Source organism: Chelonia mydas, chromosome 2 (genome assembly GCF_015237465.2).
Source record: "Chelonia mydas isolate rCheMyd1 chromosome 2, rCheMyd1.pri.v2, whole genome shotgun sequence".
NCBI lineage: Eukaryota > Metazoa > Chordata > Testudines > Cheloniidae > Chelonia > Chelonia mydas.
This window is the reverse complement of record NC_057850.1, coordinates 101437292-101463507: the sequence shown is the minus strand read 5'-3', so window position 1 is coordinate 101463507 and position 26216 is coordinate 101437292. Positions and strand designations below refer to the sequence as shown.

The 26216-nt window shown below is 42.8% G+C and overlaps 1 protein-coding gene across 4 annotated transcripts in view; it reads right to left on the bottom strand.

Annotated features, from left to right (window-relative positions):
* The window catches only part of NFATC1 (nuclear factor of activated T cells 1), a 147288-nt gene extending 122915 nt beyond the window's left edge, over positions 1-24373 (bottom strand). The window contains exons 1-2 of one of the 4 annotated variants that reach the window (XM_037892988.2): positions 23794-24373; positions 10737-11838 (exon numbers count right to left, since the gene is read on the bottom strand). In XM_037892988.2, the coding sequence (XP_037748916.1) occupies positions 10737-11838; positions 23794-23935 (1244 nt within the window). In that variant the 5' untranslated portion in view covers positions 23936-24373. Of the gene's footprint in view, positions 1-10736; positions 11839-17530; positions 18293-23793 lie in introns of those variants that run through there. The other 3 variants (XM_037892987.2, XM_007060401.4, XM_043540008.1) reach the window with 3 other exon arrangements.
* Positions 24374-26216: the final 1843 nt, after the last annotated feature.

The following is a 26216-nucleotide window of genomic DNA, read 5'->3' as shown; positions in this document are numbered from 1 at the left end:
AAAGGAGGCCACAGGCACAAGAGAGGTTCCCTATTGGATGCACATAGTGTACAAGCAAGCACCTTTCCAATCTGAGGCAGAAAATTACATCTCAGAGTTCTGGTGACTCCACAAACCAGTCAAGACTCTTATAGTTTGTCTCACCACTAAAACCCCTGGACAGACAGAAGCCCAATATCCTCCTCCCCTTGTCTGTTATTTAGGCCCTGACACTTTACAGACATACATTTGCTTACTTTAGCCACTGTGAATAGTCCCATTGACTCAACACATAAAGGTAAGCCCAGTCACAAGTCTTTCCAGGACTGGGCCCTTAGTCTAGATATACTACAAAAGCTAATTGTTTTTTAATTTTTATTCAGTACCTTTTTACCAGCATGTTTAATTTGTAACCGGGAGCACATGTATGTAATTATAGGCAGTGCTGCTAGCACCGTATTGCCCAACACTTCCCATTATAACACCTTATTTTCAGTTGATTTTAACTTTGCCAAATGTTAACCATTTAGGCTGAAATTTTCCAGGCTGGGTGTCTCCTCAGACTGAGTTTTTTGGAAAATGTCATCATCAAAATGATTCAGCCATTTCTGAGAATTAAGCTACGGGAAAAATGCTGGTTTGCACATTACACATTTTTGGTGACCTTTACTTTGAAAAGCTCTAACATCACCATGCTTTGGAGCAGGAACGGCCAAGTTATAGACTTTCAAAAAAAAAATCACACTTCAGAAGAGACTTAATAGTTTAATAGCTAAAACCTCCAAAGATTCCATTGTCACTGGGCATGCTCAACATAAGAACTGCCATACTGGGTTCATCTAGCCCAGTATCCGGTCTTCCAACAGTGGCCAATGCCAGGTGCCCCAGAGGGAATGAGCAGACCAGGTAATCACCAAGTGATCCATCCCCAGTTGCCCATTCCCAGCTTCTGGCAAACAGAGGCTAGGGACACCATCCCTGCCCATCCTGGCTAATAGCCATTGATGGACCTATCCTCCATGAATTTATCTAGTTCTTTTTTGAACCCTGTTATAGTCTTATAGACCTTCCCACCCTACAGGTTCCTAGATCCCAGGCTCCAGCCCAAGCCCAGATGTCTACACAGCAATGAAACAGCCCCGCAGCCTAAACCCTGCAAGCCCATGTCAGCTGGCATGGGCCAGCTTCAGGTTTTTCTTTGTTGTATAGACATACCCTCACACTCCCAGTGCTGACCAGAATGCATATGTCATCCCCACAGAGCAACTGAGCATACTCCATTCCCTCATAGCTCCCACCTGCATCTGGACTGTGCATGCACCATCCCCACAGAGTGGCTAAACATGCTCCAGCACTGGTCTACAGGCTCAAAGGTGGTTACAGACCCAAGAGGGGAGGGGTACAGGAACTGAGAGCAGGGAGCCCGTCTCTTCTGTCCTCTCAATGACCCTCCAAGCTGCCTGGGTTCCAGCACAGGGAAGAGGAAGCTGCCTGAATCAAATGCAAAGCAGACAAGAGACAAAGTGGAGGGAGGGAAAGGAGTAGATTGGGACAAGGAGTGGTGAGACTGGCACTGGCATGGGTGGGAGAAGCCTGGGATAAGGAGCAGGGGAGGATACTGATTGGGTCAGACTGAGATCCCTGGAGCGGAGATTAGGACTGGCTGGGCAAGGAGACTGGGACTGAGAGGAGAAGCCTGAGGAATGGAGACTGGGATTAGGCAAAGAAAATGGGAATTGGGATAAGGAGCCAGGGAAGGGCCGTGGGGGGAGAGAGACAGAACTCAGACAGATTTAAGGCAGAAGAGGACAAGGTTGTGAGAAATGGGCAGAAGAGTCTGTGCTGATCCATTTACCTCCATAATCCTGTCTCCCAAGAAAGTAAGCTTCACCCATGTCTAATTACTCAAGTCAAGCCACGCCTACACACACGAGGGCACACACCCCTCCAGAGCCTGAAATGAAAGCCAAGATTCCAGAGTCTCACGAGTCCCCTGCTGTCAGCAAATATCTGTGAAATTATCTGGCAAAGGGTGTGTCTCATCTCCCACTAGTGCTGGTCCACATAGCGGATGATAATCTACTACTATCAGTTACTTCGTTAGCCCAAGTGGCAGAGATCAGTGTAGTGTAACTAAAGGGTCCAACCCTCCTGATGATGCCAATATGATGCCACATTGTGGACATTTCTGTTTTTTCAATATTTGCACAGGAAACCTTAAATCTGGCATATCCTAACTTGCATGCTTGACTTTGCAATCTTAATAATGTTCTTTAAACATCTTTTTTTGAGTAATTTATATCATATATACACATACACATACTACATACCTACAGTATTATAGTTGCCCTTAATTTTCCAGTTTTCCTTAAGATAAATTTATCGTTAAATTATTTATATTGCAATAGCACCTAGAAGCCCCAGTCATGGGCCAGGGCTCTACGGTGCTAGGTGCTGCACAAAGATGGTTATCTAGGTATCGAAGATTCTCTTGTACTTTTTTTAGACTTACTATAGGATGTATCTTGAAAACTGTAGCTACTGAAGTTATTTCTCTGCTAATGCTTATGGTTGGATCCTGCACCACCAAAGCCAATGGGAGGTTTGCCACTGAATACAACGACGCAAGATGTAGTCTTTTGGGTGCAACAGTACCTTCAGGCACAGCCCACAGTAAGGGTTAGGTTGGAGCTACCCTGCCCTGGCAGAGCACTGGGTGGCAGAGTTGCAGAGTGCCTACTGGAACTCCTCAGTGTGGAGGGGGAACATGCTGCTACTACACCTCTTTATGGGATGCTGGCTTACTACTCCCAGCATGGCTAGCCAGCACCTCAAATGATGCAAGAGAGCAGCAGGACCATGGCCTGCTTACCACCCTTAGGGGTGCTGTGTACCCCTGAAGCATTAAGAGCAGTGCAGCTCACCCAAGCACCGGGACTGCAATTCTGTCTGGTTCTTATGCAGGCGACAAAATGGGGAAGGATGATAGGGTCTTTTATGCCCTCCCCCAGCACTGTGCATTCACACAAGCAGAACCTGGCCCTTAGTTATTGAAAGGCAGCTGGCAAGTGTTTAAGACCACCATTGTGTACATATTGCATTCTGGATATACTTCTGCCTGAAAGATTCCTGGAAAACTTTCTGGAGAAGCTCTATTTGACTTCAACAATAAATAACAAAGACCAGAGCAAAACACCTGCATATCTCCTGCTGATGATCAGCACACATATTTAAACAGATGTTTCTGGTTTTAGGTATGCTCATATTTGACTGATCTTTTCTCTCTTTTTCTGAGGACATGGCCTCTACTGGATTAAGACATTTTACCACTAAATAAAAAAAGCACTAATCCAACTACCAGAACAAATCTTAGAGTCCTCAAGTGCAAAAAGAATTATAATAATAATAAAAGATATGAAACTGACTGGAAAATAACCTGATCTCCTCTGATTTTTTTCTTTGTTTAAAATCTTTAAATTAGCACCTAAAATTGTAATAGCATTAAACGAAAAAGGAAAGTTACTGATTCCAATGTAACACTGGTCATAAAAATCTGGTTTGCTGTTAGCTTCCTATCATCAAAATTCCACCGTGAATCCTGACTGATAATAAATTGACAATTAATGATAGTTTTCCTGATAAAGGAAGCAGAGTGATGATTTTAACAGTTTCATGGGCTGTGGCTGTCAGAGCTATTTCCTATTTTAGGTTATCTTCATCATGCACTTAATTTCCTGCAGCATAATATGGTTAAAGGAAAAAAATCATGGAGCAAATATTTTAGTGTTAAAAAATTAATCTGAGTGCTGAAAAGATCCCTATCAATTTGGGAGAGCTCAACTATACAAGCTGGTTAAGCCCCCATTGTAGTGGAGAAAAGAACACCAGGACAGATCCTCAGCTGGTGTAAACTGGTATAGCTCCATGGACTTGTTCACACCAGATTCTCATTTTCAAGAATAAAAGTTTTCTCCTGTGACATGATAAATCCAGCTGTGATCCTTCTAAAAGCCATAAGCAGGCCTGCTTTTTTCAAGTCAGTTAAATTTTAAAAAAAACTGGATCACCTTAACTCAGTGGGACATAAGTCCGGCTACAAGATTGATGAATAGTGATTTAGTTCACCTATCCAGATAAAGCATATGATTAAATCAATCACAGATTAGCCAGTCTGACTGACCTCTGTCTTTAATAGAAAAAATTTAGATTAGCAGACAAAGAATATATTAAGCAGTATGTTATCATGTCAGTTGAAATAAAAAAGATCTTGGGTAAAATTTTCACAGGTTCCTAAGTGATTTCTGGGCCTAAGCTGCATTTTCAAAAGTGACAGGCATTTAGAAGCCTAAGTCTTACTGAAAGTCAATGGGATGCAGGTTTCTAAATGCCTACATCACTTTTCAAAAAGGAGCTTATGCTCATAAACTTTTGCAGATTTTACCCTTTAACTGACCCCGTCATATTTAAGGATCTCAGCACTGTGACTGATCTTACAGTAGGCCTAATTCTGATCTCACTTCCTGTATATCACTGTAAATCAAGAGTAATCCATTGAAGTTAATGGTGTTACAACAGTGTAAAAATGGTTTATTGGAGGATCAAGCCTTATGTGTGTTCCAATGTGTAAGTACAAAGACAGGGTGACTGAGAATCAGGCCCTCTTAAGCACTTCCTTATCACTCTGGTAGTGTAATGAGGCCCTAAAGTGGGTGGAAACAACCCCTGAGAATATCCCCAGTGCAAAATGTCTTCCTAACCACTGAAGAGCTGGTGTGAAGGCTCTGCACTGGCCCTGCTCCCAGCCCCTGGCATAGGGGACATGGCTGGAACTGAACTCAGTAGGACTAACTGCATGAGTAGATTTATTCAAATGCATAAGTGTTTGAGAGCTCAGGCCCTAAATCTGTCCAGCTGGCCTAATTCTCAGTTGCACCTTTCCAATGTTTAGGGCAAGGATGGATGTGAGAGTGGGGAAGGGAAGGTGGCTTATAAAAATGAATAAAAAGGCACTTTAGCATTCCCACATTTTGGGTTGTGAGTAGTTAATAACGTTTAGGAAAGATCTCTGATATCATGCCAAGAGAAAGTTTTTTCTTTCTTAATGCCAGTTTCTATGGTAAGCTTTAGTTTCATGATAATTCTTTATTTTTTTTAAAATTACCAATTTACCTCTCATCTTTACCCTAAGAACAACAATATTTAGCCTTAAAACAGCAGTTCAGCCTTACCTATAGTTTAAAAGGAAGGTCCTGACTGCTGGTGATTATTAAAGATCTCATGATACTTTTTTGCAAGAACAGGGAAGTTAGTATCAATGCCCTAGCTAGATTCCAATGTGGTAACTAGTTATACTTGGCCTACCTATTATAATTGTTATTAATAATATTTATATTAGAATAGAGCTCAGAGATAATAATGAAGACGGACGTTTCATAGGATTAGTGTCTGTAAAAGCACATGTGAAGACACAGTCACAGTCCTGAAGTGCTTGCAATATGAGAAATATATTTACTGTATATTCCCCCTGCAGGTTTATTTGCATAGATTTTTCTCACTTCCTGTCCTACACAGTTGAGCAATGCAGCCGAGGACTGTTAAAACAGATGCTATGTTCCGCTACAGAGGTGGCTGCATTTCCTTGGTATGTGAAGCAAGTGACTCCTGTTTCTAGTTCCTAAAGTACTTTGGGATTCTTCATGATGAAAGGTGGTATAGAAATGTAAATTATTATGATGATGCTCAGGGGCAATCCTTATGAATTTGAGCATCCTATAATCTATACTTCAAAATGTACTGGCATAGACAAAAATTTATTCTTATTGATTTTTCAGATAAGAGCATGGACACAGCAAAGAAATATTTCATAAAAACAGCACAGTTAAAAATTGGAGGCCTCCCTCACTGCTCTAAATTTAATATTATACTATGCTAAAACTAGCCGTAAAAAAAAAAAAAAACCAAAACAAAGGCCATGAATAAAGATCTCACAAGGGAGCTTGGACACATCCCAAAACAATGGGAGAGAAGAGTTCAGTTTAACTAAGCCACTGCCCCAGGGTAGCCCTCAGCACCCTACTACAACAATCTAACAAGCTCAGTACCTCAGCCCCACAGGATACCGTAGCAATCAACTTTACCTAAACAACAGATATAACATGTGGGTATATGAGAACTGATACCAGTCCTGCAAATGCTTTGCTATAGGGAGTAGGATGCATAGCTGGAGATACTTCAGGCACACACAGACGGTGTGCCCACTGCTACACCGCATTGTTGAGTGTTACTTACTAACCCCCATGGGACAGCTCTGCTGGCTCATTTTTATGGGATGGAGCCATGGCCTTCCCAACTCTGTGACCCCTTGAGTTGCAATACTTTCCGATGAAGCAGCCCATGCACTCCCCTACGCATAGCAGCTTCAGTTCTGCCTGACTGCAAGAAGGAGAAAAGGGGAAGGTAAAGAAAAAGAATCCCAAATAGATCACTGTAAAATTTGGTGAGGAAGGGGGAGGAGGGGTGCTGATTTGTGATTTTTGAACACTTGGGGGTTTGCAAAACTGGAGGTTGAAGAATCTAACACCAATTCCATAACAAAATGTACATATGCACAAAGACCAAATGTGTGTTTGCCACTCAGGTAGAGGGGTACCCAGCCACCCAATTTGTGTTTGTAAATTACAGCTTCCATGTGTAAAAATATATGAACGTGCATTTCTGTGGGCACAAGTACTTGTATGTATATTTTTAAGGCTGAAAAACTGAGACTGCAGCTAAAAAGTTAGCTTTCAACTTTTAGAAAAAACAAGCCATACAAGAAAACATAGTAGGGAGCTTTTATAAGCCCACCTGAAACTGACATTCAGTTCCTGGAAGCTCCTTTTCATGTGGTACACCTCATACATACCATGCATGACCAATGAACCTAGCAATACTATACTGCCCTATAATTAATGCAAACACGAATGTTACGGGCCATCAGGCCATCACACTTTTTGGATTCATGTAATAAAATAAGCATGATATACAAAAGGATGCTGTTGCTTTTCAATGGACAAGTCTCTAGGAAATTTCAAATGTTATATAGTCCAGACATACAGATCTATAAGTTCAACATACAGAAACACATACCCCACATAAGGTTTTCAGAAATCTGGAATTTTTGTGGAGTGAGATGCCGGTTGTTTTTGACACTATAAAGAGAATTTTTGGACATGCAAATAATTATTTTAAAGCCTATTTTCTAAACCTTTGTAAAAAAAAAAAAATCCTAAACACTGTTTGGTCACAATATTGTCTTTATCTATGCCTAAGATTAAAAGTGAAATAAAATTTAGTATTTCTAGTTTGATTTTGAACTTATCATCCTTCGTGCACATTAGCCCAAAAACATTTTAAGAAAGTATGTAAGGTACATATAGAGAGATGTAACTTTATATAGAGATTGCTTGATAAATACAGAAAAATATCTGTTTCCAAAATAAATGGCTGATAAGGTGTTTCCTTTTCATTATATTCTGCATTTATTCTTGAAGAGGAATTACAAATGGAAGATGATCCGTTCTATAGATTGTTGAGACAGGTACAATTCAAGAGGATGCCCGAGTCACATTTTTACACTTGCTTTGTCTTATGGAGTCTACAGATAAATCATGAATGTAATAAAAGTGAGATAAGCACTAGCCATCCTAATAACAAAGATCCTGGAATAAAAATTAAGAAGTGATCTTCATAATATTCTATCTTCCCTCCTTTCTTCTTTACCCTCCATATAATAATTTACCTTTAGAATATTTTCCTACATAAATGGAGAACTTTAGATAGCAAATATTCTATTTTGCTGCAAGCAAAATTGTTCGCATTGCTATCACTCAGCTTATATCAGTGAACTTGTATCTTGTAAATATCTGTTTCCCTTATAAACATGTTCTACATCCTACAGCTCAGCATACAAGATTAAAGGCCAAGGTCCTGATCCTGCAGAAAGAGCCATGGGGCAGACTCAACTCATCAACATCTTCTAATGCCACATGCCTTGAATGGGACTGTATGCAGATACATATAATTCTGCATTGGGATCCACAACATACATGCAGAGTTCCAGGGGCTTCAGCAGGTCTCTGTGTGAGCATAACGGTTCATGCTAACAGATCCCAATGTAGGATTGGGGTCTAAGCATCCAACCAATCCTGCTCCCATTGAAGTCAATGGGAGTTTTGCCATTAAACTCAGAATCAGGATCAGTGTCTAAATTGGCCCAATCCTGCAATCCTTATGCATGCTTTGAACCAATACTGAAATTAATAGAAGTGTTAGGTACACAAAGACTACAGAATCAGGCAAGCCTCATTTGAGGTAGGAATTATTCTAGCCACTTCTCTATTCCTTCTTTCTCTCTCTACTCCCTTCCCCTCCTGCCCCCCAAACCCTGGACTAGTTTTAATTACAATAAGTGAAAAACTGTCACCAATTTTAGCAACAATTCAAAAAAATAGTTTCCTTTATTGTCTAAGGACCTCTGTAGATAAATCTAGAGGGATGTGGCCCTTAGTACTGGCAGATGGTCTGGTTGAAGAAAACTAATACATTAGGGGTTAAGAAAAGTAAAGAATGAGTGATTTGGAAAATCACTGGATTTCTTTCTTTTCATTTAAATTATAATACATATTCAGGAAGAGATCCAGGAGGTTTATTAAATATCGTTATCTAAAAATCCTTATTACAGAATGGATTTTGGAATGTGTGTTGTTTGTTGGAACCTAACCCTACAATCCCAGCATTTGAAATAGAACAGATGTGTAAAATAACAGGAAAAAAATCCAGACCTGTTGTGACAAATTCTTATCCAGTCTTTTTGGAAAGATTTAAAATAACAATTTGTATTGCGTAGTCTGTGATCCTGTTGACGTCTGTGTTCAATTGCCCAGCACTCTTTCATATACATAAAACGAGAGGTATTTTTTGTGGAAGGAAGCTTGGTCAGTGTATTTGATTGGTGAAATAACTTAAAATCTCATTTCTACGGTAGCATCCAGCTGCCCTGGAGCACAAGTTAATGAGATCACATGGAAACATATTGCAAACCAGGAAACATATTTTACACAAGACCAAAACAGTGGAAAAAATGTTAAATACACAGCATATGGAGGCTCAGTTTTGTACATTTCACCTTTTTTGTTTGTATTAGCACATAGGAATGTTGTGTGCATTCTGGTTGTATATAATAAAACGTGAAGAGAGGCTCTCTGTAACCGAAAGATTTTTTTTGTCAAATTGTCATATTATTTCCCTTGAAATTTTGAACAAAAAGAAGCCTGCCTCTTTCAATGAATTTAGACTAGTTTATATCTTTGGAGGGAGAACACAAAAGCCTTTTTAAATATGTAAGAAGGCCCTAAGGGATTTCTCTGGTGCTATACAAACCAAGGGCCCAATCCTGGAAGGTACTGAGCATTCACTACCCAGCAACTTCGTTGGAACGGAGAGTGCTTAGCCTCTCCCAGCAATTGATCAGCACTGTACAGGATCGAGCTGCTAAAGAGAACTCAGACAGATGCTTGAGATCATTCTACCTACAAAGGAGAAGGAGGAGGCCTGGGTTTGAGGCTGAAGAGGCACAGTACTGTTTGTTGTGATATAAGGTGCCACAATTGGCTTAGCTGGCTTTTGAAGACAGCCACTGATAGGAAGATGCCGCATTAAACAAACTGTGAAGTGGGGAGAGAAGAGGGTGGTGGGGATAGGGGTTTTCCCTACCTATCCACCTTTTCTCTTCGCTTTTAAAAACACAGTTTAACTTTCATCAGGGTACATAGCTTGTTGTGCCTGCAACTTCACTGACTTTTATGATCAGAATTAGAGGTCTTAGACTAGCATTCGAACTGTTTGAAAACCAAACTTATCTCCTACAGCATTATCCCAAGGAGCATCACCCTCTGTGTCCATTCTTTTTCTAGGAAGACTTAAGAATGAAACACTGTACATGAGGACAGGACATGGTTATTACTCTTTAAAATTCTGAATATTATTTGGCTTTTCCTTTGCTGACAATACAGTGTTACTGTGTGATAAATAAATGGGACAGGATCGATTGTGTGTTACTAGTTGCAATGGAGATTTTTTTAAAAATAATTGAAAGAACAAAGCTTGTCAGAAAAAAGCTTTGTCCTTCCACGCAAAGGAAGGCATATGTAGCTTTCGGATGAAGGGAGCATAGTGTATAAAGGTATTGTCCTGCGTAAAATAACCAAGTCATGTTGTGTTTTTATGCCCTGAATAAAAAGCCAACATGGAAAGAGCCCTGGAAGAGCCCCATTAGCAGGCACACCTGTGGGACATGCCATTATTTTATGAGGGGAAAAAAATGAAATGTTGAACTAATTAAGTAAATCCAATGGCGTAGCAGCACCATGTTGTCCTACTGACTGACAGAGCCACGGTTCTGAATGTAACTGTATTCCTTGTCTCTAGACTGCCAGGAATGGGGTTCAAGTCTCCTGGGAAAAGAATATTGTCTTGCCAATTTAACCCCAAGATGGGTGACTCTTAGAACTGCATTTTTTACCACTCAGTGTTTTCATGAGGGTCACTCCATACACCAAAGATGTAGTATTATGAAATGGCAAAATAGAGCAGTTAAATATTTACAAGTGGAAGTGTGGGAGGAACTGTGTTTGGAAAAGGACAGCTGAACAGGAAAAGGAGAAAAAGTACATATAAAAATGTTATTAGAATTTCTTCATAGATTCAGGAAACCTTACCTCATGTATGATGTAGGACACAGAGTCTTTGGTTTGGCCCATTGGTATGGATGCTGTGGCACAGAAAGGTACTGATCACAGAAGTTTCCTTTCCTGATGTGCTGAAACCCGGAAAACTCTTCTGGTGATAAATCAGCAGTTGGTGATATGGTCCCGTGATCCTCACCACTTGGTTCAGTCTTGAGAATCATGGATGGGGTATGATCTATTGCAGTCTTCCTAGATTTAATAGGAATCCCATCATTCATGTCTATTGTGCTGTCAGTGGTAAGAGCATTGATAGCTGCAACTATAGCAGAACTGGTATACTGGTTAGTGTTCCCAAGCCATGTATCATCAGTTACACTAACCCGAGGAGAACTCTGAGGAGAAGGTGTCGGAGAGTGATGTGGTGAGTAAGAGGTCTGCCTACCATTCAGGCTGTATTTTCTTTTGTTACAGGGAGAAGATGGTCTTGAGTTGCGAGCACTTAGCCAGTTTTCCTCTGTAATGCTTGTTCTGGGAGATGTAGATGGAGAATGTCTTGGTGAATTAAGTAAAGTACAGGCTACCATACTGCGTTGATATCCTTCCTCAGTGTCAGTGGTCTTAGGAGACACACATGGGGACTGCCATGGAGATGTCTGGGGCGAAGTATAAGGATAAGAATAATTGGATTCATAGGAAGAAGCTTCAGAATTGCAACTTCTGGAAGACAAGCTACTTGCTGGACTCAAGCAAGATGGGTCTCTGTAAGCCTCAATGTTTGGTAAATTCAAAGTGGCAGTAGAAGGTGATCGCTTAGCATTTGGGATGGCTTCCTCAACCTCAGCATCATGGAAAAACTGGTTGTTATTATGATGCATTCCCGGATAAGAAGTTATCTCAATTCTGGGGCTTTCTAATGCTGGAGCTCCATTAGGTCTGACATTTGGAGACAGATAATATCCAGAGGCCCCACTATCAATGTGTCCTCCATATCCAGAAGGATGATTTGTTGATGGGACAATTGAAATGACAGGATTGGATGTCTGAAGGCCATGACATGGAGCTGACAATGAGGAATGTGCCACATTTAGAGGCAAACCGGCATTTATATTTGAAGATGCATAATTATAGTGTTCTGAAAAAAATAAAATAAAAATGAATGACATGAGGTGTGTTGCACATATATACTAACCTACTAGCCTACTGAGTCTTAGTGGAGCATGATGCGATTATCACATGAAAACACTGGCATTCCTGAGCAATCTATAACACAGACATGCAAAGTAGTTCAAATACTGGAGGCTGGTACTTTTGAAAATGTTGGTATTTTGGTGGCACAACAAGGCAAATCATCTCTGAGGAAACTGAGTTTCTGTATCTCCAAGGCACTCTTCTGAATAGTCTTAGATACAAACGTTAAAAGCAGAATTCTGCCTTCAAACCACAGAGCTGAAAGACTGCAGTGGTACTGCAGACAGAAACTTGCACTTCGTGTAAGTGAGCCATGGTCCCCAAAGAGAAAAATAATAGTTAAAAAAAACCAGGGTGGAGAGAATATAATATGAACAACATGATCAAATACATTGCACTGAAATCACATACAACTGGAAGTTCCACTATGGTACGTTTCCAACTCTTTCCAATTAACAACTGGATTTTGGAACAGAACAAGTCTATTGGCCTACTCTGGTTTCTGGGACAAGCCAGCAGAGACCAGGTAAAGGATTCACATGGTGATGAAATACACTGGAATTCCATTAATAAATAATATCCAATAATCCTCTTATTGTTTAAGCACTGACTGCGTTCTCTCTCTTTACCTGTATTTTATCAATTTTATAACATTCATTACAACACACATTATTAAATGCTGGCACAGTTACACAGTTGGTGCAGAAATCTAGGAGAGTCAGAGATCACCAAACAATTCAATTTGAATCAGTTCCATTTGGCTTACTGAATGACCATTAGTGAGTCACATGAACTTCATGTGCCTTAGGTCCCAATTTTTAAAGGTATTTAGGCATTGCGGCGCTCAGTGTTACAACACCTAACTGATTTAGGAGCTAAACGTAATTTACAAGAGGAATTTAGAGATTTACTAGCCAAGACCCCATTGATTAGGCTATCCCAAATGCTTAAATCCCTTTTGCAAATGACATTTAGACTCCTAAATCAGTTAGATGTTGTAATGCTGAGTGCCGCAATGCCTAAATACCTTTAAAAATTGGGGCCTAAGGCACATAATGCCTAAATGCCTTTAAAAATCAGGGACCTCTGTCTATTGGACTATAAAGGGCTACATTGTACTTGCTCTCACATGGTGCACTTTGGATTGGGACTTGGAGGGAAGAAATGAGGTAAGGTTGCACACAGCCTCTCTCTCACCCACAATATCTCTGTGCAGGAACTAGGGATACCTGCCATACTGCTCCGTGCTAGTGCCCTTGCGGGGCTCCAGCCTTAGCCTTCCCCTTCACACAAGACAGCAGAGCTAGCTGGCCACCAAAGGCAATGCATTCTCCACCCTATTAAGAGGTGATGCTGTGGGCACAACTCGCCAGTGTCTTTCCGAGCTCCTTTTGGAGTTGAGGCAGCTCTGGATCACCCCTCCTGAAGGCCAGTACCCTTACACACTATCTGGCCCCATACTGGGAAAAGAAAACAAAGCCTTCCTAAAATAGCCCCTGCATTTTGAGTTCAGATGATCCTTTGCTTTCAGTTTAATTCCCTGAACTAAAACTCTAACTAGCTCTAATGTTCACCAACTTTTTAAGGATTTTATTACGGAAGAGATACCTTCTTCATTCCTGAATGATAGTATTAAAGAAGTAAGGCTTCCCTACAATAGGAGCCCTTTCACACACAGTATTTGTTTCCTTCCCTCTCCAGAGGCAAACACCCTAGGCAGTGATCATGCCTTACCTTGCATGCTGAGATCCGGAAAAGCTTTGTTAATTTCCACAGCTGTTATTCCCAACATGACCCAATCCTCAACAGCACTGAATATGCAAATAAGCTTCTGAGCTTGTTGCACCAGTGCAGGAGCTTACTCCATTCCTTTTCTTTATCAACCCTACTCAATTTGATGCCATTATCCAGCTACACAGTGTTCAGATTTCTTAATGTCAATGATTCAGAGAAAGACTATATTTATATAAAATACATACATTTTAGCTATTTGATAGTAACTCTGAGATGTTTATACTGATTTATATCCTGTCAGGCACCATTAATGTGTTCAACACCTATTTGAATCACTCTCTACTTAGCCTTAGGAAACTGGCTATTTACCAAGAGAGGTTCATTACATTACACTAGAACATGTTACAGATGAAACAGGACTATTCAGAATATATTCTAGTTTGACACTTTTACCAAACACTGTGAAGGGAGGAGATATCTTAAGAAAAATGCTATTAAAAAGAACCCACAAAAAACTGGCCAGTGTCACCATTCACATGGGTATTTAATTTTGTCGTCCTCTTCTTTCTTCCTAGCAGCATGCAACTGATAAGGCTCAAATATTTCCTCAGTATTATTAATAAATCTAGTTAACCTGCATTATTTAAAATAATCCTTATTTCATGCCTAAGAATAGGATATTTCTACACCAATGCATAATCTGAAGGACAGGGAGTGATTTATAAATAGATTTGGATCTAATGAAAGGCAGCATGGTCCAGTGCTGGCAAGCAATGAACTGAGACTCAGGACACCTATGTTCTAGTCCCAGCTCTGCCACTGACCTGCTGTGCAACCTTGGGCAAATCACTTTGCCATTCTGTGCCTCTGTTTCCCCTCCCATCTTTATCGGTCTTATCTATTTAGAGTGTAAGTTCTTTGGGAAGGGACCATCTCTGACTCTGCATTTGTACAGCAAATAAAATAGCAAAATGAGGCCTTGATCTCAATTGTGGCCCCTAGGCAGTACTATATTATTAATACATAATTATTAATAAATAAATGATATCCATGGAATAATTTTCTTCTGTGGTCAGAAAACATACTCATCAATTAGTTGAAAGACTCCTCCCATAATGCAACAAAAAGGGCATATATAATAATACCACCACCTAGCTAGTAAGTCTTGGTGAAATGTATCGGCAAGGAGACTTTTGAGAAACATACCTTTTAAGCACCACAAGTTAATTGTCACACGTCCATCATGTAGAACCCAAGCAGAATTTTTTAAGGATTTAATTGTCACCATTTTGTTAAGGTAAAGTAGCAAAATGGTGGCATCTTAATAATACATATTAATTATTATGATCATCATAGGGAACTTCATGCCAATATAATTAATGACTTGTCTTGGATTCCATAATAAACCTGATTTATAGAAATCTGGCCATCAGAATTCCCTGGGAGGTGAAGCTTGGTGCAGAAAGCTCTAATAGTCACAAACAACTTAGGTATTTTGAAAAGAAAAATTTGAAACAACAAAGAAAATCAAGGCATTATGTTTCTGAGTGGCTACTGAGCATGTGTAGTGCACTTCCAACAAAAAATTCATCTGGACTTTTGACATGTGGAGTGAAGTCACATGATGGATAGCGACAGCTTTGATGGTGCCATTTTGGAAATAAGCTCTGCAGTCTGCACCCAATGCGATGACATGCAGAGAACTCTCAACTCCCACTGACTTACATGGAAATTGTGGCACTGCACAATATTGGGCCTTGCATTGTGTTAGCACACACTAGTATAACAAACATTGGAACTAAACCTCTTGTTTTGTGACAACTCCTAAACACACTACTTTTCACTTTATGGTGACTTGGAACTATCCTTCTCTCCTCCCCCAATTAAATTATAACATGAAAGTTTCAATCCTTCTACAGCCTTAGGGCCTGATCTTGTAAAGTGCTGTTTGCCTTTGGAAAAGTGTTGAGCACACACAGGGGTTTTTGTTGTTTGTTTGTTTTGTTTTTGTTTTAAGGGTGACAAACACTGGCACATCACGTGGACTTCAAGGGGGAGCTAAGGTTGTTCAAACACCTTTTAACAGACTTGACAGAGTTTAAGGCCAGAAGGGACCATTTGCTCATTTTGCATAGCACAGGCCATCAAATTTCACTCTAGTACTCCTATATTAAGCCCAGTGACTTTAGTTAGACTAAAGCATTTTAGTCCTCAGGAGTCCACAGGCACAAAACAGGAGAGTCATCAATGCCCGAGTCTTCTGCACTGGCAGGGAATTGATTAGGTTGGATATGCCCTGACAAGCCCTAGCAAATGGTCCATTCCCTCTCTCATTTTGATGGTAAGCTCCTATAGACAGCAGCCCTCTATGTTTGTACAGTTGGTAGCACACTGTCTGAATTTAATCCACAAAGAGAAAGGAGCTTGCCACCGCCCCGCCCCGGTCCATGCCTTTCTGATTTGGGAGAAGATTCCTTCCCAACTGCAAATTTGGTGATCAGTTAGACCCTGAGAATGAGAGCAAGAGACACTGGCCAGGCATCTAAGAAAGATGATTTTTGACGATCACACTATTTCTATTGAGTGGCTTAAGTCCATATTTTCAAGGTGCTTAAGGGAATTCAATGGGATTTGGGCACCTGACTCCCTGGGGTCCCTTTGAAAATCTCAGCCTGAGGTGCCTAACTTCCGGCATCCACATTTGCAAGACATTGTGACGTTATTAATTAATGCATTTAGACACCATGCACATGCCAGAGAAGATGGCAATAGATGGTCACTATGTAGCTAATACAAACACAGCACATTAAACCTGCACATTGAAGAGCTGCAACACTATACTTGGAGTGTTGCTTTGACTGAAAGTCAAAACTTTGGAATGTAGCTCTAGTGATGCTCAGGGAGGCGGAGGATGGGTGTCTCCAAGATTCCACTATAGGGTCCAGTTGTGCATGACTGGGAGCAACTCCAGCACTGAAAAAGTGGCGACATCTCCTTGGGATGCAGTAACAACACTCTTCTCTCCACATGCCAATTTCAGTGCCAAACAATAGGTTTCACCCCAAGGATGAAAAAAATGCCATTGGACTCTCACATTGTGTCTCATGGTGTCTGAAGTGTACCTTCTAACTCAACACCAACTAAAGATCAAACACACCTGGCCCCTGAGTTGGAGAAAAAGGTTTGAAATCCAAACTCAGCTCTGGATTTCACCACTGGCTCTTCTTTTTAACAGGTCGGAACCAAAACCCCAAATGCAAACATCCCCAAACTCTATGATATTTAAAATTCAGATGTGGACCCTAATATTACAGGCTTCTCTCTCATTTGGATGGTAAACTCCTATAGACAACCATCTTCTGGGTTTGTACAGAGGATTGTCCAATAGATTGCGCACTCAATAAATAACATTTTTCTTTCTGGGCTGAGTACCCCTCAAAAGTCGAATGTTTTCCCCATCCCCACCCCAGCTCCCAAACCAAGAAATGCAAAAGGGGTCCCTTCCCTGCAAACTTTATAGCCTGTATCTACTCCCCTTCCTCCTCCTCCTCCTCCTCCCATCACCGCTGAGGATCCAGGGGGCAGCAGGATCTGGCAAAAGCAACACTGGGGTGCCTCCACCTCCTGCTGTTAGGGGCAGTCCTGGTCTTAGGACAAAGAGCGAGAACCCTACAAAGCCCCTTCCGCTTCCGCCCGGCTCCCCAAGCGCGCCGCTACTTTTCCTATTCCTTCCCAGGGGGCAGCCCCGCGTTGTGATCACTCCTGCGTGCGCCCGCCTCGCATCCCCGCGCCACGCCACCTGCAGCGCGCCGCGCGCCGCCGGAGCTCTGCCTGCCCCTCGGGAAGCCCTGAGCCCGGCCAAGGGCTGCTGCCGCCGCCGCCGCTGCCTAGTCTGTACCAACCTTTGCCACCGGTGCAATCATCGCCCTGGTTAAACTCGAAAAGGAAATCAAAATCAAACTCTTGTTCTTCCTCCAGGCCAGTCATGTCTCCGGAGACGGCCGCGGCGCCAACCCCACCAGCTGGGAGACAAGGAGCAGCTTTTCTCAGGCTCTGCCCGTTGTGTCCGGGCTGGGGCACCGGGGGATAGGCGAGAGCCGGTGGGCCGCGGCCCCTGCTCCCTCCCGGCCGCGGGAGAGCTGCCGCCGGGGCTGTGAGCCGTGGGAGAAGCAGGCTCTGGTCTGCTCTGTAATTTCTGTGTAATTCAATCAGCCGGAGCGGCTGGCCGCAGGTACAGGCACCCGGCTGCTGCGGGCGGCTTCTGGGCTGTAATGTGACCCTCCCCACGGCCTGTCGCTGATCCTCCCTCTCTCGTTGTTGATGTTTCCGGGTGTATATAAACAATCGAGTTGCTCTGCCTGCCTCTCTCTAGTTCCTTGTTTTAAAATAACCCCTCGGCGCGAGTGAAGGAGGAGAGGGCTCTGGGTTTCCCCCGTCCCCACCCCGAGAGGCGCCTTAGACAGGTGGGCTGCTTAGTCAGGGAGGGTCAAGCTGAGCGATGGCCCTGGCTAAACGCCCGATCGCCGGGGGCAGTTTCGCCGCCCGTGCAGATGTCTCTTTTCTGTCCCCCACCCCCTTTTTTTTTTTTTTTGGCGCTAACGGGAGCCGTAAAACTGAAACCCCCGCTCCCTCCCCCCCCGCTCCTACGGACACGTGTCTGCGCGCTTCTGACAGCACCCAGTGCTTTGCTCCGCCGCTTGCGGTTACTAATACAGTCAGGATGCACTCACTCTCTCTCTCTCTCTCTCTTCCCCCCCCCCCCCCATTTTTGCAACTTTCCTGAACTTTCTTAAAAAAAATAAATAATCTGGGACTCAATAAAGCATGACCAAAGCGAAGAGACTGCAGAGGCTCACAAGCCACCGCTGCAAGCTGGAGGGTAGCTATACTGCGGGATGGGGGAACCGCCGTGGAGTAGCCACCAGAGAACCTGGGAAATGAAGGGGTTTCTCTTCCTCTCCACCACATTGGCAGACACATTTTCATTGCCACCGGTTTCAAGTTCCCCGGACCGCACTGATTACAAAACGGAGAGGGCGGACCGGGGGGGGGGGGTGAGTTCTCTCCTCTTGGCCAACTGACAAACCTTAATAATGGGCCCTCATGATGAGGAGGAGTTCAGCTTGCCCCTCTGTGTGGGCTGGGGACTTTAGGTTGCAGTGCAAAGCTGTGCTACATGCTAACTATTGTTTTCTGGTCACCGAAGTGACTCTAGGTGTTTTTTTTTGTTTTTGTTGGGTTTTTTTGTTTTTGTTTTTTTTTTTTGTTGGTGGGTTTTTTTTTGTTTGTTTGTTTTTGGCTAGCCGTAATATTTTGCATTTAGTTGCAGCACCCACTAGTGCCAGCTGCCATAAAAACACATTACAACGGGACGTTTAATATTATCAATTGTATTGTACACGTACGGTGGAGGAAAGGGGAAATTTCCTGGGTCAAGTCTTCAAGTTCATACTGAGGGGAATTGGCAAATTGTTTAATGAAAACCTAAAAGCGAAGCACAGTACTTCCCCCCACCCCATCCCACCCCACCCCACCCCCAGAATTAGCGGTTCACATAAAAGTCATTATTTCCCTTCCTTTAAAGCTGACAAGAAAGTTGCAGTGCTCTTTGAATGGTGTCTGCTGTATTTTGCCCTGTTTTGTTTTAAAAGTTACACTTTACAAGAATGTTGTCTTCTCTATTTGGGACTATATTTATTTCGGATTCTTCGAGCCAGTTTTAAAGACTACAACATGCAAATGACCTCACCACCCCAGGAGCCAGGACTGAGATGAAACTGTTGAGCTCCCAGAATTTTTAAGGCTGGCTTTCAAAGGAATATTTTTTAAAGCAGTTATGGAAACGGCATTCCCTTACCAACTCAGGGAATACCATTTTCCAGGCTAATGGCTGAAAACTCCATTACAAAGTGCCAAGCAAATACAATTAATTATTATGATTATGATTATTGCATCAGAATTCATTCTGTTTTTTTCTTTCCGTCACAAAGCGTTGTGCTGGACTTACAAATGGTCTCTTATGATCTACACAGTGCTGGCCAACATCTGCCCTCAGGCAATTTACTAAACTGACGTTGAACTTGTGGTGGTCTCTGACTTATTGTATGATGGTTACAGATAGTGTTGCTAACAACTGAAATTTCCCCCGTCTTCAGCTACAGCTCCAGAATTGGGATAGGCTGGGGGGTTGAGTGGGGGTTGGTTTTGGAGCGAAGTGGCCGTGAATCGCACATCGGGGCAGTCGATTGGCAGGACAGACGGCTAATACATTGCGTAATGCTTGTGTACCAACCTCCTTTGCCTTTGCAGGGTTTCCATTATTTCTTTGCTCCCCACTGTTTGTTCTAAGCTGCAAGGCTGAATCACCAGAGAATGTACAAGGCATTGGCATCAACTTAAAACAACCCTCTGGATCACTAAGGTGGCTGGTTTAAAGGCTTTGAGGGGGCAGAAGAAAATGGTGGGAGAATAGAATGCCTTCTCCACTGGTCATAAATGTACTCTCTTTCTTTGTCCTCCACAGCCAGCACCATATTCCGGCATCTCAATCCGTGGTCTGATTTTCAAGGAGGCCGAAGAGCCACGGCTGCTGTTGACTTCAGTGGGACTGCTCAGCACGACTGAAAATCAGGCCACGTATTGCTTACCTAAATATGGATTTGGTGCCTAACTTTAGGCAGCTCGGGTTGAAAAGGCTGAGCTTTGTGGCCGTGGGTTTTCTAGGCGTTGCTACGTTTCGCTCAAAGCGGTAACCTATGCAGAACTTCTCCTTGAGCCTACATAGTGCGAGTTTCATTTTCTTTTTACCCAGCTACACTTCGCTTTGGTTTGCCCTGGTTTAGAAACAATTCTCAAGCACATGTTTGCATTTTGTAGCCTTTGGGTTCTGAATTATAGCTAAAAGCGCAGGTAAACCAGAAGTGCGCTTCCTGGCCCAAAAAACCAACAAACCCCGAAAAGTGTTCATAGTCACTCATTAGGGTAATTACCACTGATCCAAGGGAAGACAAATCTATAAAGTCAACATCCATTCCTACAAATGATTAGTTTTCCATCACTTCAGACCGGCTCGCCTTCCCTTAACATCTGAAATAGTAATAACAAACTATTTGTGATTAGCAGGACATATTTGCTCTCCATCTGAGTCCCTGCCAATGATACACGAGGACGGCGAGGAGGAAGGGAGACTCATTACAAAATATCTGCTATATTTATTATTGAATCGTTTTCATTTTTATTTCTGCACCCTGGTACCTTCGATATTGATCGATGGTTCGGAACGATTCACAGACAGTTTGATTTGCCAGTCCAACAAATATTAGTGTCGCCGGTGAAATGTTGAGATTGGCACATCGCCTCTGAAGAACTGTATAGGAATACAGAACTGAAGTGATGGAATGCGTTAAGACTGAGTGAATGTGTCCTGTCTGTTAACAACCTGGATTAAAACAATGCCATTAACCTAGGGAGACCCTCACTACTTAAGGGAAAACCTGTTCTATTTCTATAAAGAAAAACTCTCTGAATGGTTGCAAGGTTAGATCGACATTCCTTCCCCCCTCCCCCCCCCTCCAAGTCTTTGAAGCAGATCCTCAGCTGGTGCAAATTGTCATAACTCCATTGACTTCAATGGAGCGATAACAATTAATACTAGCTGAGGCTCTCGGCCCAGTTGTGTTCACCACAGTCTGAAAGACAGTTTCAGCTTTAAATAACAGTAATGTTTGATTCGTTTTAACGCACAGCACTCCATACTTTGGTAGATTCCAAAGCATCATTGTACTGATCCATAAGGCTTTATACATTAACTCCCCTCCCCCCCCCCCCACTAAGAGTGATGCGATAGTTTCTTCACAGTTAAAAATTAAAATAATATATTTGATTGTTGCCACTTGGCAGTGGTAAACCTTAATTTGCAGAGAGTCAATCTTTACTTGTAGAGTCCCCCTATGTATTTACTGCATTAGATCATTCTTTCTGTTGGCCTAATTTCTTAGCACCTTGAAAAATATATCAACAGTAAAGTGAATTATTGCAGATAGCTTGTGACATTTTAACACAGGAATCAGAAAAGTTATTTAATTATGCAGGAAATCATAGAAATAAAGAAGAATCTCTCTTTTTTAGCCTCCCCCCATTTATGTTTTTGCTTGTTTGTCTTCTGGATTATTTTTTGAAGTTGGAACATTAACTGTCTTTGAAGTTAAACATTTTGGAAGTCCTCTGCATGCAGCATTTGAAAGTTCAAGAAGGCAAAAGTCACGAAATCTCTACAAACATGGACAGTTACTTACTAATATTGCAATACGTAACTCATCTAAAGAGGCGTTTGAATGATTTCAGTATCAGAGCCCAATAATTCAGCAGCATTTGTAGTTATTGTACGGGAAGGATTCTTTCAATTGAAATCTAGTGAAATCAGCTGTGCAGAAAAGATAGACACTGAAAAGTAGTCTAGCATGCCTGTGCAAACTCAGAAAATAAGCAGCATACTTCAGAGCTGCTGGAATAAACACTATTGACTATTTTCACTATGACAGGTTTCAGAGTAGCAGCCGTGTTAGTCTGTATTCGCAAAAAGAAAAGAAGTACTTGTGGCACCTTAGAGACTAACCAATTTATTTGAGCATAAGCTTTCGTGAGCTACAGCTCACTTCATCGGATGCAACACGAAAGCTTATGCTTAAAAGTACTCCTTTTATTTTCACTATCAACTTTTTAATCGCCTTGTCCTTTTAAGATGTTTGGCTTTAATTATACTGAAGAGCGGTATATCAAACGCCCTCCCACATTTTGAAGATTGAAGGCTTGAGTCTAAACTGAACACGGTGACTATACTGATTCCAAAACAGAAAGCTGAAAACTACATGACACCTGCCAAGAGATGAAAGTGACTTATCTGTGCTACAGTCTGTCATTCATAACAAAAAGAATGGTGATTCCACCAAAAGGCTTTGATTGTAATACTATTTTGTAAAACAATAGTTTTATTATTGTAGAGAGTGCCACGGGTTCCCGATGCCTTAGGGGAGAAAATGTCGTGGGACTAGAACTCCCATTTAAGTCACTGGATCAGGCCTTTGGTTAAAAAAACAACAACTAGTGGCCAGGGGTTACCTTATTTGCAATCCTAAATATGGGCTAACAGTAAAATGTTTCCAAAGACCTGCACCCAAGATCTTTTCCAGTTAACTTGGCTAGCGTATTTTCCAATTTAGAACACTTTAGGACTATGGGCACCTAAACAGCATTCAAAAAAGGAAATGAGTTGTCATAAGTAGCACAATGTATAATATAATTGCATGTTATGAATTAGGGTTCAGTAGGTGTGAGAAAATGTTCCCCCTGGTGCACATGAAAGAATAAAGTAGTAGAAACTTTGGCGCTTTTGTTTATTTGTTTTGATACCCTGGAGGAGGGATCATCGTTATTAGGTTTCAGACTACGCTGAGACTTTTTGTTTTTACAGGGTTTCTAATTTTTCGAAAGGTTACACACGGTTTTAGTTATAGGGTGTAGTCTAGCAGAAAACCATATAGCACTTCATCATAATACAGTCGTTTCAAATGTGCTATTTGCAGGTCAGGATTTAGTGGTTAAAAATGATCCAACAAGCTAACTTCGCTCTGCGCACTACCACTCCGTGAAGCATTAACGCGCCGCACACACTCAGCCATACTTTAACTCCACAGTACCCTGGGATGCCTTGAGCTGACGAGAGAACTATTCCCCCCTGAGCCTGCATTAATCAAACTACAAAATAAATAAATAAAATGGCTCTGTTCGGTTTAAATCTAAACAGACCCTGCATGTGATTCTGACAGGTCCGCCAAAAAAGCACTCCATTGTATTTGATTGTGCTGCCTGCCGCTCAAGGATCCAGAAGCCAAGGCCAAGTTCATGCAGCGCAAGAGGAAAAGGAGACACCTATTGGCAAAAAGTCGCATTCAAACCTCAAGGCTGCCTTGGGGAAACACCAGGGGGACACCGCTTCCCAATCACTGCAGCCAGCGCCAGCAGCGGCCGGTCCTCTTCCTCCGCGACACGAGCTGCCCCGGGCACGGTCCCGGCCACACTCTTCCACCCTCCTCCCAAAAATGCAAATCCCAAGCAGGAGCAAACAACGGGGCATGCACAAACCCTTCTGACAACCCCAGGTCTTTACCTTCCTCTGCTGATTTCATGCTGCCGCTGCTGCCGAAGGGGCAGGAAGAGCCCTGCAAAGCCACCAAAGTTTCTCTCCCTCTAGCTGGATCCGGAGGTCCGGCTAGAAAGTGCTTGGAAGTGGGAAGGCCAGGGCTTGGCATCCACTCGGCAAGGAGGGGGTGACGGTGGGGTGGGGAGGGGGGGAATCCCTCTCTCTCTGCCTTTCGCTTCTTTCGCCCCGCTTCCCGCGCTCTCTGGCTAGCTTGGAAACCGGGGTGCGGTGTGTGTCACCCCCCCCTCCCCTCCCACAGTGGAAGCCTAAAGGGAAACGTTAGATGGCAGCAGCTGTCCCCGGGGCAATGTCACTGAGAGGAGAGGGCGAGCGAGTGGGCATAGCCCAGGCACTCGCGCTGCGGCGAGCCCTGCTAGGGAGCCCCCGGGAAGTTCGCCTCTCTCCCTCCCTCCCGTCTCCCGGGGTCTTATGCAGGGGGGTGTATTTTGATCAGTGAGCATGAAGAATCTGTAAGTCTCTCTCTGACGCAGGGCTGCGAGGAGACGGCTGCCTTTTTAAAGCTGGAAAACACCCCCCCCCCCGCCACCGCCCCCCCGGCCTTCCAGTCCCAGCCCCTCTCCCCGCCCAGCGTCCCGTGATGTCACGGGGCCTGCCAGCTCCTCTCAGCTGCACTAGCGGGGAGCCAGCAGGAGGCTTCAAGCTTCAGTGCCAGGGAGAAAAGTCCAAGCGGAGCCCCCTCGCTCTCCTGCCTCCGATTCTGCTGAAGATGCAGCTCCTGCTGCAGCTGCTGCACAAAGACCTAGTTTAATCGGAGCATACACACACACACACAGAGAAACTGGCACCCCCCCCCCCGCCCCAAAACTCATTAGATTTCTAAAAGTTTGAGAGTGTCTGTTTCAAATGAGTAAGCAGCCCATTTAGTTCATGAAATAAATGAGGGAGGGAGGGAGGGAGGGAGGGGGGGAAAAAAAGTCCTGCATGCTGAAATCATTATGTAAAAAATCGCAGGCTTCCCTCGCTGTGGAAATTTGGAAAAGAGCATCCACTGGCAGGCAAGAGAAAGGAAAATCCCATTCTGGTAAATTACTTACAGACTCGACGGAGTTGATTTCAGCCACTCAGATTTTTTATTAGTTTATTTATTTATTATTCTGTAACTATCAGAGCAACACAGCCTTGTTACATCGCTTAGGAGCAGGGCGAAAGAGACCGGCAAAGGGGTCCCCCCGCAGCCCGCAGATAGCGTCTCACAGGACCTGTCCTCAGTTCAAACAGAACAGTGTCAAAACTTGCAGTAACTGGGAGCGACAGCTTTTAAAAGAGTGCGCGCCTCGGGGGGGGGGGGGAGGAGGATACTAGTTAAATCGTCTCTTAATTCAATCCATTTTCCCTTTCAGATCCTACCCTCTCCCTCTGCCCTCACAGCTGGCAAAAAGGGCCATACTTTCTTGTTGGAGTTGGACAGCAGCAAATGGAGAGTTAGGGTGGTTAAAATATCTGGTGTATGAAAAAAAATCATAAATCTGTTGCATGACACCCAGATGTGGTTTAAAATAAACCCAATATAAACGAAATCCTATCTGCTTCTGGGGAACAGGAGGCCATAGGAGATTCTTTGAGGCAAATTATTGCACTAAGTCATTATTGAAAATGTTCCACCTCAAACAATGAGCCCTGAGAAAACCGTTTTCCCCCAAATGAGGAACTATCCATTCAGATACAAAGGCGAAGACATGTCTTTCAAGGCAGACTTTTCAAAAACTTTTTTTCAAGAACCTAAAAGGGATTTTGTCTTCTATAAACATGAAATTCAAGTGAGCTCAATGTTTGCTTACTCTAGCCAACGTTAGTAAGTTATTCCTACAAGAAATGGAACCAAATTACTAATTATGAGAAAGCAAAGATCTAATTGTTTCAGTTATCTATTGTTACGTAAGAGGCTTCCAGATAGGAAGTGTGTGTTATACGATGTAGATATACTTATATGGATACGTGTCGGGAGGGAGGGTTGGAATACAGTTATTTCTTGTATTCTCAGGTATCACTTTCCCACATATTACAGATGCCCTCAGAAAAGTGAAAAAAGTATTTAAGAGTCCAAATAGAATCCTGTCTAATCTATCTAGGTTTTTATATTTTTATCACTATGGTAACTGAACGCGTGGGCGATGGATGGAATCGGTCCTGAATAGTAGCCAATTTCTTTTTGGAAAGTTGGGAGTTTTGGCAGATTTCCTCCCTAGTCGGTCACCTCTCATTAGTTGCAGAAAAAAAATACTACGAAACCACATCAGTGCTTATTGATGCAACAATTACAATAGCAGGGGACACTGACCCTTCAAGTGAAGGGGTAATCCTAAATAATCTGCTCGGGGCCACAGTATTTTCACTCCAGCCATCTTCACGTCGGAACACCCTTTGATTTT